General features: G+C 44.9%; 1 protein-coding gene across 2 annotated transcripts in view; it reads left to right on the top strand.

The window, feature by feature from the left end:
• PLGRKT (plasminogen receptor with a C-terminal lysine) overlaps positions 1–17,310 on the top strand; it is a 158,990-nt gene that overhangs the window by 25,073 nt on the left and 116,607 nt on the right. For both annotated transcript variants that reach the window (XM_086963108.1, XM_086963109.1), the window contains exon 2: positions 1,081–1,167. In XM_086963108.1, coding sequence (XP_086819234.1) covers positions 1,087–1,167 — 81 coding nt within the window. In that variant the 5' untranslated portion in view covers positions 1,081–1,086. The remainder of the gene's footprint in view (positions 1–1,080; positions 1,168–17,310) is intronic.

Raw genomic sequence — 17,310 nt, 5'->3', positions numbered from 1 at the left:
AACCACCTAGCGTTCAGAAAGCAGCTTAAAACGTGGATATTTGACAAATAATCCTCCTCCCCTTCCTAAGCGCCTTGAAACCCTCTGGGTATGTAGTGCGCTATACAAATTTTATGACTTGACTTGACTTGACTTATGGTTTTCTTTCCTATCTCTTTTAGTTTTGTGACGGAACCACGGACACCTAAACCACACGTGGCTTAACAACGTAGTCACTACTGCATCGTTACCACACATTCCTTTAACTTGCAAGTCTTTACAACAACTTGCCTTAGGCAGCCGCTGAAAGTTGGAATAGTATCATTTAATATTCCAACTTCAGTCGGTTTATCTGTAGGGAAGGTGTTGGACTTTAAATCCAGAACCAGTCCAACACCGCGTTCCCTAAAGCAAGTCGCTGTATCGACTTGCATGGTAACAACACATTGGATGTAGTGCCCACGTTTTAAAGGCGCTACTTGGTTTAGATTGCATGGTAAAGGGTGTTTCTCATCTCTTTTGTGAATTGTCTTTCTATTGCTTGACCCACTTTGTTCTATTTTCTTTTTCTCTCCTCCTCTACCTCGTTCTCTCGCTCCCTATTGCTTATTTTTTCTCGCTCCCTATTGCTTATTTTCTCTTTTACCTCTTGCTTCTCTCTCTTACACTTGTCTCTGTGGCTCGTCTTCTTCTTTACTCCTGCCATTTCTCCCCACCCTAGTTCATCCTCTGTTCCCTGTCTGCTGCTCTCTTGCCTCTGCTAGGATTATTTCTTGGTCTGGCTTGGCCCAGATGCGTCCCAAGCTGCTATTTACATCTGACTCACACAAGAGCAGATGGGACTGAGGGTGCCGCCACATCCTGGATTGTATTTTCATAGTACATTTAGAGCAAATAGCCTTACATATATTGACCCAGTAGAGTGTTCGTTAGCACTGCAGCCAGGTTAGCGCAACATAACTGCGTACGTGGTCAATGATTGGCATTCTATATTTTCTCACTTCATGTGACCATAAATCTCTCTCTGTATTATTTATTTTGTAACTCACACCCTAAAATGTAAAAATGTATATTATAAAATATAACTATTTTTTGTTTTAGTTCAACATGGGATTCTTATTTTCAAAATCGATGAATGAAAGCCTGAAGGAACAGCGGGAGTTCATGAGCATGAACTCTCGACTCCAGGTAAGCTATAATTGGCGTTTGCTTTTCTTTTTTTTTTTTTTTTTACATTGATTTATGTGGTTTTTCCGCAAGCTGTTTATTATGTGAAGAATGCCTGTATGTGCAATAATAACCACCGTCTTTTGTGTACAGAAAATAATGTTATAGGAATCTGTATCAGGGGCGGTAAATCACATATCTATACAGGTACTATCCATGGGGAACTCAGTAACGTGTGCGTGAAACTGTCTGTTTCATTTGTGTTTGATTGTCTGTAAGGTATGATTAGTCTAGCTCCCACCTCTCACGGTCAAAATTAGTGACAGAAGGCGCCTTCTGTGGTGTGGGTAGCCCATAATGATTCAAGGAATATGAAGTGTTCGCACTGGCCCTTCTGCTACTGTAGCAGGCAACTGTTAGCTACTGTTTGGGAGATACATTATGTGGATCAACACAAAATAGCTATTCAGCCTACTAATATGTCATTACTTACCAGTAATCGTCGTTACCCTGATTAAGGCCCTCCTCGTCCCAGTCCATACATTAGTGAAGTGATCCCACCTCCCGACAGGCCTTTGAAACGCTAGTCTGTTTTCTTATTTTAATATATAAACTCCTCCCACCCTCCGCCATGCCTATTATGAACAAGACCAGTCACAACCACAGTGGGAGGACGGGAGGGAACAGGACTGGGGTGTGGAGGACCTTAATTGGGGTAATGAAGATTATTGGTAAATAACGATAAATTACCTCGTCATAGGACCTCCTCGTCCCATTCCTTACATTAGTGAGGATCTCACAAGCCAAAACACACAAAGAGAAATCGTGACACCAAGGATACATGCTGAATTCAAAGTTTAATAAAGAAAACAAGGTTCAAGACGAAGCTGCGCTCATAACGCCAACAGTAAAATTGTCCACAGAGCTTGCAATACATGCAGACGGTAATGCTTGATGAAAGTATGATGCGACTCAAGGTAGCTGCCCTACAATTCTCTGGGATAGAGACACTTGCCTCCTCAGCCCAGGAGGCGGACACAGACTGAGCAGAGTGTCCCTGAACCTGAGTAGAAAGAGCCAGCCCACAGACTTATAGGACTAGCAAACTACCAAGCGCACCCACTTACTGATAGTGGATATAGACACTTTCTTGCCCTTAGCCACTCTCCCATAGGACACAGGCGGAGCAGGGCAAAGACAAAAGGCCTGGGTACATTGCAGATAAATCTGAAGGGCTGTCCTAACATTTAATACCAAACAAACCAGAGAACCCTTCTCCTCTGGAAAATCTGGAACAGCAATCTCCTGCTGCAAATGGAATTTAGAGAAGATTTTAAGGAGTAAAGTCGGATCCAACCGCAACACTACTCTGTCCTGCAGGAACTGCAAATAGGGAAAAAGAGATCAGCAAAGCCCCCAAAATCCCCCAATCTCCGCGTCGAGGTGATGGCCAACAGGAAGGACAACTTAGCAGATAACTACAACAAATTGGCTTCCAACAAAGGCTCAAAAGGGGACAGTTGAGACCTTGCAGGACAATTGGCAGATCCCCAGAAGTCACAACCACCGGAGTTACTAGACAACAAAGCTGAAAGCTCTGTCGCAGGCAAACCACCAAAGGAGCAACACCATCCAGCACAACTGCCGAACCCCTACAAGCACAGATAGTAGCCCACCGAGCAGCCAACGTAGAAGGTGAAAGATTCTTTAAAAAACCATCCCTGAGAAACTCAAGAAATGTTCTCAGTTCTCCAACCACAGGATCCACCCCATGAAAGGCACACCACCAGACAAAAGAGCCCAATGCTTACTGTAACACTTAAGGGTGGAATCCCTGTGGGAACATTGAATATCCATTGCACCAAAGAAGAACAACCCAAATATTCTAACTTCAAACATTCAAGAGCCAGACCGTCGGTTTCAATTGATGGAGAAAAGGCAATGACAACATCAATTGCGGGAACCAAAGGCAGTGAGGCCAGAGAAGATCAGTCAGGAGAACAGACACCCTCTCCACTCAAATCTTCTGCAGCACCTTCAGGAGGAGGGGAATTGGAGGGAAGGCATATAGAAGGTCCGGAGGCTAGGGGATGGACAGGACATCCACAGCCCACGCCTGAGGACAAACCACTTAGGAAGAAAACCAAGGAAGGATGGCATTGTGTCGAGATGCAAAGAGGTCCACCCAGGGCTCCCCGGGCCGGAGACAAATGTCCTTGAACAGGGGTACTGAAAGATGGTACGGACTGTGACCCTCCACACTCTAGGGGCGTCTGAGGGGAGGGGGGCTACTGCAAACTTGGGGGGGACACAAAGAGATAATAATAAAATGTACTTACCCACGTTTCGTTCTGCATTTTCTTCTTTCTTCTAGAGTGAGCTTGAAAGCACCTCAGGCAACCCCCTTCTGCAAATCCTGATGCTGCTATCATTCTGCAGATGAGCAGCATGATAGCAGCGCCAGGATTGGCTGGACCGGGCTGCCTCGATGCTCCAGCAGGCACAGGAGGCCTGTGCCTGCACTTCACCCAGCTGTCTCAGACAGCTAGGTAGAGAAGTTTACTCTGCGCATGTCAGGCTGGCTGTCCAAAGACGGCCAGTCAAAGTGACTTGTGCAGTGTAAACTGGTGGAGTGAGCACCACTCTCCTGCTGCCAGTCAGCAGAAGCCCCGGACCCCAAAACACTGCTCGGGCTGAGAGCAATGAAAAGTAAAACAATAATTATTTTTTATATTGTTCCCCCCCATTTTTGCTGCATTGGCAACAGGTGGGAGGTGGGGGGACTACTATGCCCTAATGGAGGGGGGGGGGGCTGCCGATGGGTACAGAACAAGATGAAGGCAGTTGTGGCTCAGGCTGTCCGATCAAAAGTTTATATGACCCTGAATGTAAACAGCCCTCAATACCCTGAGATGTGATTTCACCCAGAAACAAATCAGGGATGCCAGATGATTCAGAGACACACACCTCATCCCCCCCTTGGTGATTCGAGTTACAGCGAGTTACCTGGTTGTTGGTGCGAACTAACAGATTCACCTCTTGCAGCTGAACCTGAAAGAACAGTATTGCCGGCCAAATGGCTGCCAACTCCCGCCAATTCGGGAGTGAGTGTTCTCTGCCTAAGTCCATAGACCCTTGGCATCCCAGGACCCCAATGTGGCTCTCCAACCCCAAAGAATGGCGTCAGTCGTTAGCAGTAGAGGAGGAGGGAGTTGGAAACAGATCTCCTTCTCCGGGTTGAGAGTGTGGAGCCACCAACCGAATTCCTGGACCAGAACAGAAGTAAGAGGAACCAGAAAATCGTAATTTTCAGGGAGGAGTCCCAGTGAGACCAGACGATTCACCGGAGGCTTGAGGTGCATGCGAGCCCAGGGAATGACAGCTGTGGTGGCAGGCATCAACCCCTGGACCCTCAACCAAGTGTGAGCCAGAGCTGACTGCTGAGCCACGTGGTCCAACAGAAGCAGCTGCAGGGTAGCAATGCAACCAGGTGGGAGGAGCACTGCCCCTATCTGAGTGTTGAAAAGACCACAGAGAAACTGCAGTCTCTGAGCAGGTACCAGCTGCGACTTGGCTAGATTCAACTTGAAGCCCAGGTGTTGGAACATGTTCATGGTTGCTTCCACTGCCAGTAGAGCCTTAGGAATAGAGGGAGCAGAAATCAAACTATCATTCAATGTAGGGAAACATAGAGAAACCCTGAAGCTGCAAAACACATCAGCCGGAGCCAATACCAAGGTAAATGTCTGGTAAACGGCGGAGAGTCTGAAAGGCATCACCTGAAACTGGCAAATGAGCCCTGTCCATAGCAAACCACAGAAACTGTTGGCTTTCTTGATGGACATGTACGTGCACATAGGCATCCTCCAAGTCCAGGGAAGACAGAAAGTCTCCTTGCTGGATAAGTGGAATGAACTACTTCAATGTGGTCACCAGAAAACGCCCGTTTAAATTTATCTGGACTTTTAATCTAAATTAGCTACCAGTGGCCCCCACCTTGGCGCGAGTTCAGCGTCGCTCAAGGCTCCTCTAAAATCGCCCTCTGTACTTCGCGACGCCGTTTTCAGGCGCATTTCAGGCGCCATATTGGACTGGGGAAGGCTGGCGGTCTAGCTGCTCGCTGGTCCCGCCCTCCCCGGATATAAAAGGGTGCTTCCTTCTATGTGCGAGGTATCTGTTTATTTACCGATTTTTCACCCTTGAGGCGGAAGCCGGGGGTTCTCTGCGCTACCTGCGCGCTTTTTAATCAAGTAGCAGTGTATTTTGCTAGTTACTCAATATAACGCTCGTTTTAAATTTATCTGGACTTTTAATCTAAATTAGCTACCAGTGGCCCCCACCTTGGCGCGAGTTCAGCGTCGCTCAAGGCTCCTCTAAAATCGCCCTCTGTACTTCGCGACGCCGTTTTCAGGCGCATTTCAGGCGCCATATTGGACTGGGGAAGGCTGGCGGTCTAGCTGCTCGCTGGTACCGCCCTCTCTCCTCCCACCTTAATGGCGGATATAAACAACAGGTTCTTCCGTCCGCGCAGCGGGCGGGCGCAGCGGGCGCGCCGGCGGCGCGCCGAAGGCGCGCCAAAGGCGGGCCCGTCTGCGCCCGTCCGCGCCTGGCCCGGGCCGAGGGCCAGTCCCCCTGGTCCTCCTGACCCGTGTGTTCCACATTGCCCCGGCCCATATACGCCGAATACGCTCAGGGGTCTACGGCCTCTTATACAACAATCTTGTATCCTATTGGACCCGACACACCTTGAAGGGTCGGCTTCCCTCCGAACATGTCCCTGCTGCCAACTGCAGATACCTATCCTCCCCATATCTAACCCAAATAAACAAGAGACTCTTCCCCCTAAACCTTTTCAACTGGCACTTATAAATGTCCGTTCGTTGGGCAAACATCGCCAGGATATAATCGACCTCATAGAAGACAACAACTTAGATATGCTATTCATGACAGAAACATGGATGGACAACTCATCCGACCCAGATATTGTCATTGCAGTCCCTAAAGGATTCTCTATCCATAGATTGGATAGACCACGAGGGAGAGGTGGGGGGATTGCTTTTGTTGTACGTGACTCATACACGGTTAGAACTAGCATCATCCCCCTGCCATCATGCGAAGCTTTGCAATTCTCTGTCAAACTGACCCCCTCTGACAATTTCAAAGGGATCCTTCTGTATCGTCCCCCTGGATTAAGAACAGGATTTATCACTGATATAAGATCTGTCCTGGAATCACGCGCCCTTGACAGCTCTTTCACTGTCCTTGGAGATTTTAATTTCCATTTTGATAAACCTGAAGATAAGGACACTGCTATATTCCTTGGGGATATGACTACTTTTGGACTATCTCCTATGGTCAAATCTCCTACGCATGATAAGGGCCATACTTTGGATGGGATCTTTTCCAACTCCAATGACCTTCATGTAACCCAAACCTTTCCGGTCACTTGGTCTGACCACTATGTTATTATGGCATCTCTCAACCCCCACCAACTAGTTGTTCCACAGAAATCTAGAAATACCAATCAAACTTTTAAAGCATGGGATGATATAGACAGCTCCAACTTAAAAGCCTCTCTAGTAGCATCCATGCCTGCCTTCTCACAAGACCCAAATACAGCCATCTCTCAATTTAATGACTGGGTAGATGCAGCTGCATCCTCACTAGTTCCTATTAAGCAAATATCTCGCAATAGATCTACTCCCTCAGCCCCCTGGTACTCAGCTGCCTTAAGACAGCAGAAACAACAATGCAGGCAGAAAGAAAGGCTTTGGCGGAAAGATTATGCTGAAGAGGCCAAAACCAAATATAAGGAAATGGTAGCCAAATATAAACAAATGATTGATGAAGCTAAGAAATCATTTTTTAGTTACAAAATAGAAACTGCAAAAAACTCATACAAACTTTTGTATGACACTGCAAAACAGTTAGCTGGTCATTCCTCTGACTTGACTCCTCCTCCATCCCAACTTCTGTGCGACACATTGGCAAACTTTTTCTTTAGCAAAGTCAACGATATTTATTCCGCATTTACCACTAACATTAAAAATTCCTCTAAAAGCACATCTAGCATACAGAATGCTCCCAAACTGACTCAATTTGCTGAAATTACAGAAGCTCAGGTTTTGGACATAACTGCCACCATTAGATCAGGCTCAGCCCTTGATGCTTGCCCTTTCAAAGTTTTACAGCCAGTCTTAGAAGAGATTACCCCGGCCATATCCTTCATATGTAATGCCATGTTTAACACAGGCATTTACCCTGAAAGTTTAAAAAAAACCATCATAAAACCTCTGTTAAAAAAATCACATTTGGACAAGGACGAACCCAAAAGCTACCGACCAATAGCCAACTTACCGGCCCTAGCCAAGATAGCCGAAAAGGCTATGAATAAACAACTTTCCGCCTTCTTGGAACAACACCAGCTACTTGACGAAACTCAGTTTGGGTTCCGCCAGTGTCATGGGACGGAGGCAGCTCTGATTAAAGCAGCTGACGACATCAGACTCATCCGTGACACTGGGGGTACAGCAATTCTGATACTGTTGGATCTATCTGCAGCCTTCGACACGGTCGATCATACTACCCTGATTGACCGTGTCGAGGGCCTGGGGGTACAAGGGACTGCCAGCAAACTCTTGGCCTCCTTCTTGGCGGATAGAACCCAGGTAGTTACAACAGGGCCTTTTCAGTCGTCTACTATGTCACTGCCGTGTGGTGTCCCCCAGGGCTCATCCCTAAGCCCGACACTTTTTAACATCTATGTGTCGGGCTTAGCCAACGTCATTCGGGCATATGGGATGAGCCTTACATCCTACGCGGATGACACCCAGCTGGTTCTAGCCATTAAGAACAATGGCTATAAAGTGGCGGATGACCTTAGGGCAGGTATGATGGAAATAGGGAGTTGGATGGCCTCCAATTGCCTAAAGCTAAACTCAGATAAGACTGAGGTAGTTATCTTTGGACAACTAAAACCTGAGTGGTCATCCAACTGGTGGCCTTCCTCTTTGGGCTCCCCCCCTGAGCCTGTTAGCAAAGTGAGGAATTTGGGAATCATTTTCGATGACCGCCTCACGTTCCATCCACACGCCAATCAGATCACTTCCTCAGCTTTTTATAAACTGAAAGTTATCAAAAAAATTCTTCCTTTCCTCCCCGACAAAGCTGGTAAAACCCTTGTAACTTCTCTTGTACTGTCCACCTTGGACTACTGCAATGCCCTGTTCCTCAACGCACAGGAAGGAGTCCTGAATAAACTCCAAACAATACAAAACTCTGCTGCGAGGCTTTTGGGTAATATCCCCAAACACCACTCTGCCTCCAAAACCATCAAAGAGCTGCATTGGTTATCCGTTAAAAACAGGATAAAGTTCAAGACCCTGTGCATTGTATATAAGGCGTTGCACAACCAAGGACCAGCACACCTCATCCGCAATCTGACCCCATATCGTCCGCTCAGAACACTACGCTCATCCTGTTCAGGAGATCTTGTTATACCCCGAACAAAAACAGTCCTATGGGGAGATAGAAGATTCCTGGTTTCAGCCCCCAAATTGTGGAACACCTTGCCATCAACGATTAAAGCCAGTCCATCCTTATGGTCTTTTCGGAAACAACTTAAGACTTGGCTTTTTAATCAATAGATCATCCATAGTTTCCTTAGGGTAAATATTTAGATACTTAGCGCCGAGACGCCCATGGGCATTTGTATGCGCTCTACAAATATCAAAAATTAATAAATAAATAAATAAATAAAATGATCCATCTTCTCTGCCCTGTTCTAAGCCTTGAGTTTCAGAATTGGGCGGTGAGAACCATCTGGTTCTGGGACCAAGAAGAGTGTTGCGCAGAAGCCTAGACCCCTTTCCTCCACTGGCACCGTGAAAAGTTGTGCCCCGCCGAGTCGGTCCATAAGCCTAGTTCCGCCAACGAGGCTGGGGGTTTGCTCCAGACCACTCGGCCGTTGAAGTCTGCCAGGAATGCCAGCCAAATGAGCATGTCCTGGCGAACCTCCGCCGACAGTCTCGTGCGGTGGTGCCCTTCCCTGAGGCCTACCATGGACTGGGCAATGGATCGAGAGAAAGGGCGAGCCATCGGTATTACTCTTAATGCAAAATTAAGCTGACCCACTGTCTGCTGTAATTGGTGCAATCAAGAAACAACTAGGGGCTGGCTCTAATCAGTAAGGCTGAGCCAAAATAATTATGAAACAAACAGGGTTGCCAGTACTGATATGGATTAGTTAAAGAGATTAAATGCCCATCCTATACTAGAAAAGAAATTCCAGAAAGGGAAGTGTTAATTAATAGCTTTTTATTTTATCAAATTATAGCATCAATATTTCAATCAATTTCTTCAATTTATCATACACAAAGAGATTGTTATAAAAAAGGACACATGAGACATTAGGATATAACTATACATTGGTCATTCATTCAAGATTACACGCATATCACAGTCAAACATTCTACATTCAGACTATCAAAGAAAAAAACACACAGTGTATAATACAGTATATATACATTCCAGGAAAAAAGAAGAAGGAAAGAGGGGGCCACGGTCTGCAAAGAAATTACAAAAAATGAAGGAATTAGTTAGTTTCTGTAAAGTACATTCCTGTATGTTACATAAATAGAGCAAAGCTCATTGGAATTTTTTAATCCAAGGTAATGTACAGCGTTGAACTGTGGAAAACATTCATTAGATGACCGACAGCTCTCGCAGACCAAAATGTGGCAGGGCCTACGCGTTTCGAATCCCGCCGAGTTCTTGGGGATTCTCTTCAGGGCCTGATGTATTCTCTGAAAAAGAAATAGAGCAAAGAAAAAGGATTTGAGAGGCATAAATTGAACAACTAGTCCATTCAATGCAAGACCATACATCATTGGAATATTTGCAGAGCGACTCAAATGTGCCCTCAAAGGTTTATCACTCAATCTACAGGGATAGCATGTAGTAGAGACCGTAGGAATAGTGACCATGGGCCGGAGTATAGGAGAGAACATCGTGGTGGTAAGGAGCACTTTCCTAGTCAAAATTGAAACAACTTAACTCAGCATTTGTTACTCACCCTAAGTGTGCGGTATGAATTCTTTATTTAATCAGTGTCCTTTGGAATTCAACAAAAGCCGGATTTAAAACGTGAACCTATTCGGGAATGAAGAGAAACCTTTTTAGAGGGATTCTGGGGCGGAAATCATTTGGAGCACTCTCCTAGTCCTAATTGAAACAACTTGACTCCGCGTTTTTTACTCACCCTACGTGTGCGGTATGAAATCATTGTTTAATCAGTGACCTTTGGGATTCAACACAAGTCGGTTTTCAAATGTGAACCTGTTCGAAAATGAAGAGAAACCTTTTAGAAACCTTTTAAAGATTGTAGAGGCGGAATTCACTTGGAATGAATATGGGAGAAGCTGGGAAGGAATCTCACCCCTATATATCAAAGATGGCGTCTCGGGTCAGGTCAAGTTCAAAAGTTGTCGGATTATGGGCGCGTGCCTGTTCAAAAAGGAATGGCACCTCTATTAATACTCTGCGAACAAAGTTTAATTATCATAGAAAAAGGATGACAATACAAACAATTTCTCACCCCTATAAATGACGAATGGCGGTAGAAGGGCGGAAGAGGTTCAACAATTATTCAGGGGTCTGTTCGAAGGTCTGTGGGATTCAAGGGAAGAAAACATATGTGTCTATCAAGTCAAAGTGGGAGTAGAGATTAACGGGCAAATGCCTTATGTTAGCATAGTTGGAAGCATATTTATTACCGATTAGAAGCTTTCTCGATCTTCAAGTGCTCAAAGTGGATGGTGGCTGAACGATGTCATGCTGTAAGGGAAGGGATAACATGATATATTATATTTAAACCGTGAGATGAGTTAAATGGCGGGGTGTAACACCTACATTAAAGGAATTACCTTGTGTAACGAAGTGTAAGCATATAAAGTGCCCCAGTTGTAGAAACTGCTTAAAACGGGGGTCCCTAAAAAAAATAGAACACAGAGTCCGTGATCAAAGTGAACGGCGCCTGGAAGAGTCTGGAGCCGATGGATGAAAAGAGTGCTTTCCACTCTTAATTCCGTCAATATCCACAAGTTTGGCCCAGTTAAAAATGGGTAGAGACATTGTCTAAACAAAACACCGCAAGGAAAAGCAGTGTGTACTTTAACTAAGCCCGGAGAGTAGAAAAATAAAAGGGAAGTTTGCCGCGAGGTGACACTTACTTCGCAATCTGACGTCCGTGTGGACGTAGCGTTCCAGCCGGCACTAATCTGTAGCGCATGGGTCCTACGGTCAGGGCGGAGGAGAATCACTTTTTTAAAGAAGACACACTAATTAGGGGGTGTGGTCAGAGAGTTCAATCGGCCGGAGATAGCGAGAACAGAGACGGCCGGCGTGCGGTCACATGATTCAAGAGTGGGCCGGCACGTCAAAAGGGATGGGGTTAAATATAGAACTTCATCCGTTTTTTGAGCCTTAGTTGATTAGTCAAGGGGGGTACAGCACCAAAGGGAATGGTTGCTATAAACGACAATCTTCTCATACAAAAAAGAAGATGGGAATAAGGGTGGCCTCTGAGAAATTTGAAGAGCTGATCAACGGAGGATGTGAAGACGGGGAACCAACAATGGAAAACCTGGGCATTGATAGCGTAGAAGAATTAGATCGCTGAGTGGGGTGGAGCAGGCACAGTTATGGACAAGGCTGATACGTGTGAAATCAAAGTTTAAAGATTTCACTAAGTTCATTCAGGCCAGAAGAAGCCGTATCAAATTTGACTATCAGGAAAGCCTCCCTTTTGGATAGTTTGAGATTCCAGTCGCCTCCTCGGGGGTCTTTTTCAACCTTGGAAATTACTGTCCATCTTAGGTCATCTACCTGATGTTGCATGCGTGTCCAATGATGGACCAAGGGGGCATTTTCCACTTTTCTTTTTAATCTCGATTTGTGCTGGGAGATACGTTGACGGATCTCCTGGTTTGTCTTCCCAATATATAAACGTTGGCAAGGGCATTTAATGCCATACACTACAAACTTTGTTTTGCAGTTGCTGAAAGCATCGTGCTTCCAAGAGATTCCATTATGCCGGAATAAAGACCCCTCCAGTGTGGATTCACAGCAGAGACCGGTACCACATTTGTGGTGTCCTGTCACGGGGGCATTCCCATCATTTGGCGTAATGTAGGTTGTATAGGGGCTGGCATAGCCGCTCGTACTATATGGTTGGCTATACTCCTTTCCTTCTTGAAGGCAAAAAGGGGGAGTTCTTTTAAGCTGTCATCTAAGTTCTTTACTAGATGCCAGTTTTGTCCAATCACCTGTTTAAGTTTATTCGCATTGGGGCAAAAGGTGGTAACACACACTTGTCGTTTCAACTCGGGTTTATTCTTTCGTTCTAGCAGTGTCTTTCTGGGAGTCCACTGGCTCTCTTCATGCAATTTTTAACCAATTTCTTTGGGTACCCCCTATCACAAAGTTTGGATACCAGATTTTCGGCATGATGATGGTAGTCCTCTTTATATGTGCAATTTCTACGAACACGCAGAAACTGCCCATAAGGGAGGTTTTCCTTGAGGCTTCTAGGATGATTGCTATTGAACATAAGAGATTTGTTTCGATCAGTGGGTTTTATGAATAAGGTGGTCGCCAGTTTGCCTGATTTAGGAAACACCTCTACATCCAAAAACGCAATTTTAGTGGTTGACTGTTCAAGGCTGAATTTTATGTCCGGTGTCCTGGAATTTAACCATTGGTGGAACAGGGACAAGGTGTCGCTGTCACCTGTCCACACCATGAACACATCATCGATAAATCGAAGCCAGATACCAATATGTTGGTTGAATGGGTTGTTGTTGTGTATGTATGTATTCTCGTACAAAGACATGAAGAGTACCGCTAACTCCGGTATTGGAAAAAATCGACTACTGTGAAGACAGGGATACTCTTGTCACCCTAGACGTGACTTCCCTGTACACGCAGATCCCCCAAGATGAAGCGATAGCTGTATTAACCTATTTTTTGGACTCTAGACCTCGGCCCACACAAGTACCTACTAAATTTCTTGTCGATCTCGCCTCTTTTGCATTAAAGAGAAACTACTTTTGTTTCAACAAGGAGTTTTACTATCAAGTGAAAGGGGTAGCCATGGGCTGCCCCTTTGCACCGGAGTTAGAGGTACTCTTCATGTCTTTGTACGAGAATACATACATACACAACAACAACCCATTCAACCAACATATCGGTATCTGGCTTCGAATTATCAATGATGTGTTCATGGTGTGGACAGGTGACAGCTACACCTTGTCCCTGTTCCACCAATGGTTAAATTCCAGGACACTGGACATAAAATTCAGCCTTGAACAGTCAACCACTAAAATTGCGTTTTTGGATGTAGAGGTGTTTCCTAAATCAGGCAAACTGGCGACCACCTTATTCATTAAACCCACTGATCGAAACAAATCTCTTATGTTCAATAGCAATCATCCTAGAAGCCTCAAGGAAAACCTCCCTTATGGGCAGTTTCTGCGTGTTCGTAGAAATTGCACATATAAAGAGGACTACCATCATCATGCCGAAAATCTGGTATCCAAACTTTGTGATAGGGGGTACCCAAAGAAATTGGTTAAAAATTGCATGAAGAGAGCCCAGTGGACTCCCAGAGAGACACTGCTAGAACGAAAGAATAAACCCGAGTTGAAACGACAAGTGTGTGTTACCACCTTTTGCCCCAATGCGAATAAACCTAAACAGGTGATTGGACAAAACTCGTATCTAGTAAAGAACTTAGATGACAGCTTAAAAGAACTCCCCCTTTTTGCCTTCAAGAAGGAAAGGAGTATAGCCAACCATATAGTACGAGCGGCTATGCCAGCCCCTATACAACCTACATTACGCCAAATGATGGGAATGCCCCCCGTGACAGGACACCAAAAATGTGGTACCTGTCTCTGCTGTGAATCCACACTGGAGGGGTCTTTATTCCAGCATAATGGAATCTCTTGGAAGCACGATGCTTTCAGCAACTGCAAAACAAAGTTTGTAGTGTATGGCATTAAATGCCCTTGCCAACGTTTATATATTGGGAAGACAAACCAGGAGATCCGTCAACGTATCTCCCAGCACAAATCGAGATTAAAAAGAAAAGTGGAAAATGCCCCCTTGGTCCATCATTGGACACGCATGCAACATCAGGTAGATGACCTAAGATGGACAGTAATTTCCAAGGTTGAAAAAAACCCCCGAGGAGGCGACTGGAATCTCAAACTATCCAAAAGGGAGGCTTTCCTGATAGTCAAATTTGATACGGCTTCTTCTGGCCTGAATGAACTTAGTGAAATCTTTAAACTTTGATTTCACACGTATCAGCCTTGTCCATGACTGTGCCTGCTCCACCCCACTCAGCGATTTAATTCTTCTACGCTATCAATGCCCAGGTTTTCCATTGTTGGTTCCCTGTCTTCACATCCTCCGTTGATCAGCTCTTCAAATTTCTCAGAGGCCACCCTTATTCCCATCTTCTTTTTTGTATGAGTAGATTGTCGTTTATAGCAACCATTCCCTTTGGTGCTGTACCCCCTTGACTAATCAACTAAGGCTCAAAAAACGGATGAAGTTCTATATTTAACCCCATCCCTTTTGACGTGCCGGCCCACTCTTGAATCATGTGACCGCACGCCGGCCGTCTCAGTTCTCGCTATCTCCGGCCGATTGAACTCACTGACCACGCCCCCTAATTAGTGTGTCTTCTTTAAAAAAGTGATTCTCCTCCGCCCTGACCGTAGGACGCATGCGCTACGGATTAGTGCCGGCTGGAACGCTACGTCCACACGGACGTCGGATTGGGAAGTAAGTGTCACCTCGCGGCAAACTTCCCTTTTATTTTTCTACTCTCCGGGCTTAGTTAAAGTACACACTGCTTTTCCTTGCGGTGTTTTGTTTAGACAATGTCTCTACCCATTTTAAACTGGGCCAAACTTGTGCATATTGACGGAATTAAGAGGGGAAAGCACTCTTTTCATCCATCGGCTCCAGCGTCTTCCAGGCGCCGTTCACTTTGATCACTGACTCTGTGTTCTATTTTTTTTAGGGACCCCCGTTTTAAGCAGTTTCTACAACTGGGGCACTTTATATGCTTTCACTTCGTTAAACAAGGTAATTCTTTTAATGTGGGTGTTACACCCCGCCATTTAACTCATCTCACGGTTTAAAAATAATATATCGTGTTATCCCTTCCCTTACAGCATGATATCGTTCAGCCACCATCCACTTTGAGCACTTAAAGATAGAGAAAGCTTCTAATCGGTAATAAATATGCTTCCCACTATGCTAACATAAGGCATTTGCCCGTTAATCTCTACTCCCACTTTGACTTGATAGACACATATGTTTTCTTCCCTTGAATCCCACAGACCTTCGAACAGACCCCTGAATAATTGTTGAACCTCTTCCGCCCTTCTACCGCCATTCGTCATTTATAGGGGTGAGAAATTGTTTGTATTGTCATCCTTTTTTCTATGATAATTAAACTTTGTTCCCAGAGTATTAATAGAGGTGCCATTCCTTTTTGAACAGGCACACGCCCATAATCCGACAACTTTTGAACTTGACCTGACCCCGAGACGCCATCTTTGATATATAGGGGTGAGATTCCTTCCCAGCTTCTCCCATATTCATGCCAAGTGAATTCCGCGTCTACAATCTTTAAAAGGTTTCTAAAAGGTTTCTCTTCATTTTCGAACAGGTTCACGTTTGAAAACCGACCTGTGTTGAATCCCAAAGGTCACTGATTAAACAAAGATTTCATACCGCACACGTAGGGTGAGTAAAAAACGCGGAGTCAAGTTGTTTCAATTAGGACTAGGAGAGTGCTCCAAATGATTTCCGCCCCAGAATCCCTCTAAAAAGGTTTCTCTTCATTCCTGAATAGGTTCACGTTTTAAATCCGGCTTTTGTTGAATTCCAAAGGACACTGATTAAATAAAGAATTCATACTGCACACTTAGGGTGAGTGTCAAATGCTGAGTTAAGTTGTTTCAATTTTGACTAGGAAAGTGCTCCTTACCACCACGTTGCTCTCTCCTATACTCCGGCCCATGGTCACTATTCCTACGGTCTCTACTACATGCTATCCCTGTAGATTGAGTGATAAACCTTTGAGGGCACATTTGAGTCGCTCTGCAAATATTCCGATGATGTAAGGTCTTGCATTGAATGGGCTAGTTGTTCAATTTATGCCTCTCAAATCCTTTTTCTTTGCTCTATTTCTTTTTCAGAGAATACATCAGGCCCTGAAGAGAATCCCCAAGAACTCGGCGGGATTCGAAACGCGTAGGCCCTGCCACATATTGGTCTGCGAGAGCTGTCGGTCATCTAATGAATGTTTTCCACAGTTCAACGCTGTACATTACCTTGGATTAAAAAATTCCAATGAGCTTTGCTTTATTTATGTAACATACAGGAATGTACTTTACAGAAACTAACTAATTCCTTCACTTTTTGTAATTTCTTTGCAGACCGTGGCCCCCTCTTTCCGTCTTCTTTTTTCCTGGAATGTATATATACTGTATTATACACTGTGTGTTTTTTTCTTTGATAGTCTGAATGTAGAATGTTTGACTGTGATATGCGTGTAATCTTGAATGAATGACCAATGTATAGTTCTATCCTAATGTCTCATGTGTCCTTTTTTATAACAATCTCTTTGTGTATGATAAATTGAAGAAATTGATTGAAATATTGATGCTATAATTTGATAAAATAAAAAGCTATTAATTAGCACTTCCCTTTTTGGAATTTCTTTTCTAGTATAGGATGGGTATTTCATCTCTTTAACTAACCCATATCAGTACTGGCAACCCTGTTTGTTTCATAAGTAATTGGTGCAATGTCACCTTCTCGGTCTGGAGACACTCTAACAAGGAAGCCCTAAATTTGGCGATCTTCTCTGCCGGCAGGCGGAAGCACCCCTCCACAGAGTCTAGTTCTATGCCCAAAAACTCCAGGGAGGTAGTCGGCCCCACTGTCTTACGTGGCGCCAATGGAACCCCGAAACCCCGCATGAGCACGCAGAAGTCCTGCAATGCCTGTGCACAGTCCCAAGTGCCCACTGGGCCCAGAAAGAGGAAATCGTCAAGATAATGCATCACATGTTGGTGCCCT

This window comes from Lissotriton vulgaris, chromosome 3_1 (assembly GCF_964263255.1).
Source record: "Lissotriton vulgaris chromosome 3_1, aLisVul1.2, whole genome shotgun sequence".
Taxonomy (NCBI): domain Eukaryota; kingdom Metazoa; phylum Chordata; class Amphibia; order Caudata; family Salamandridae; genus Lissotriton; species Lissotriton vulgaris.
Note: the sequence above shows the minus strand (reverse complement) of the source record. Positions and strands in the feature narration are given on the sequence as shown.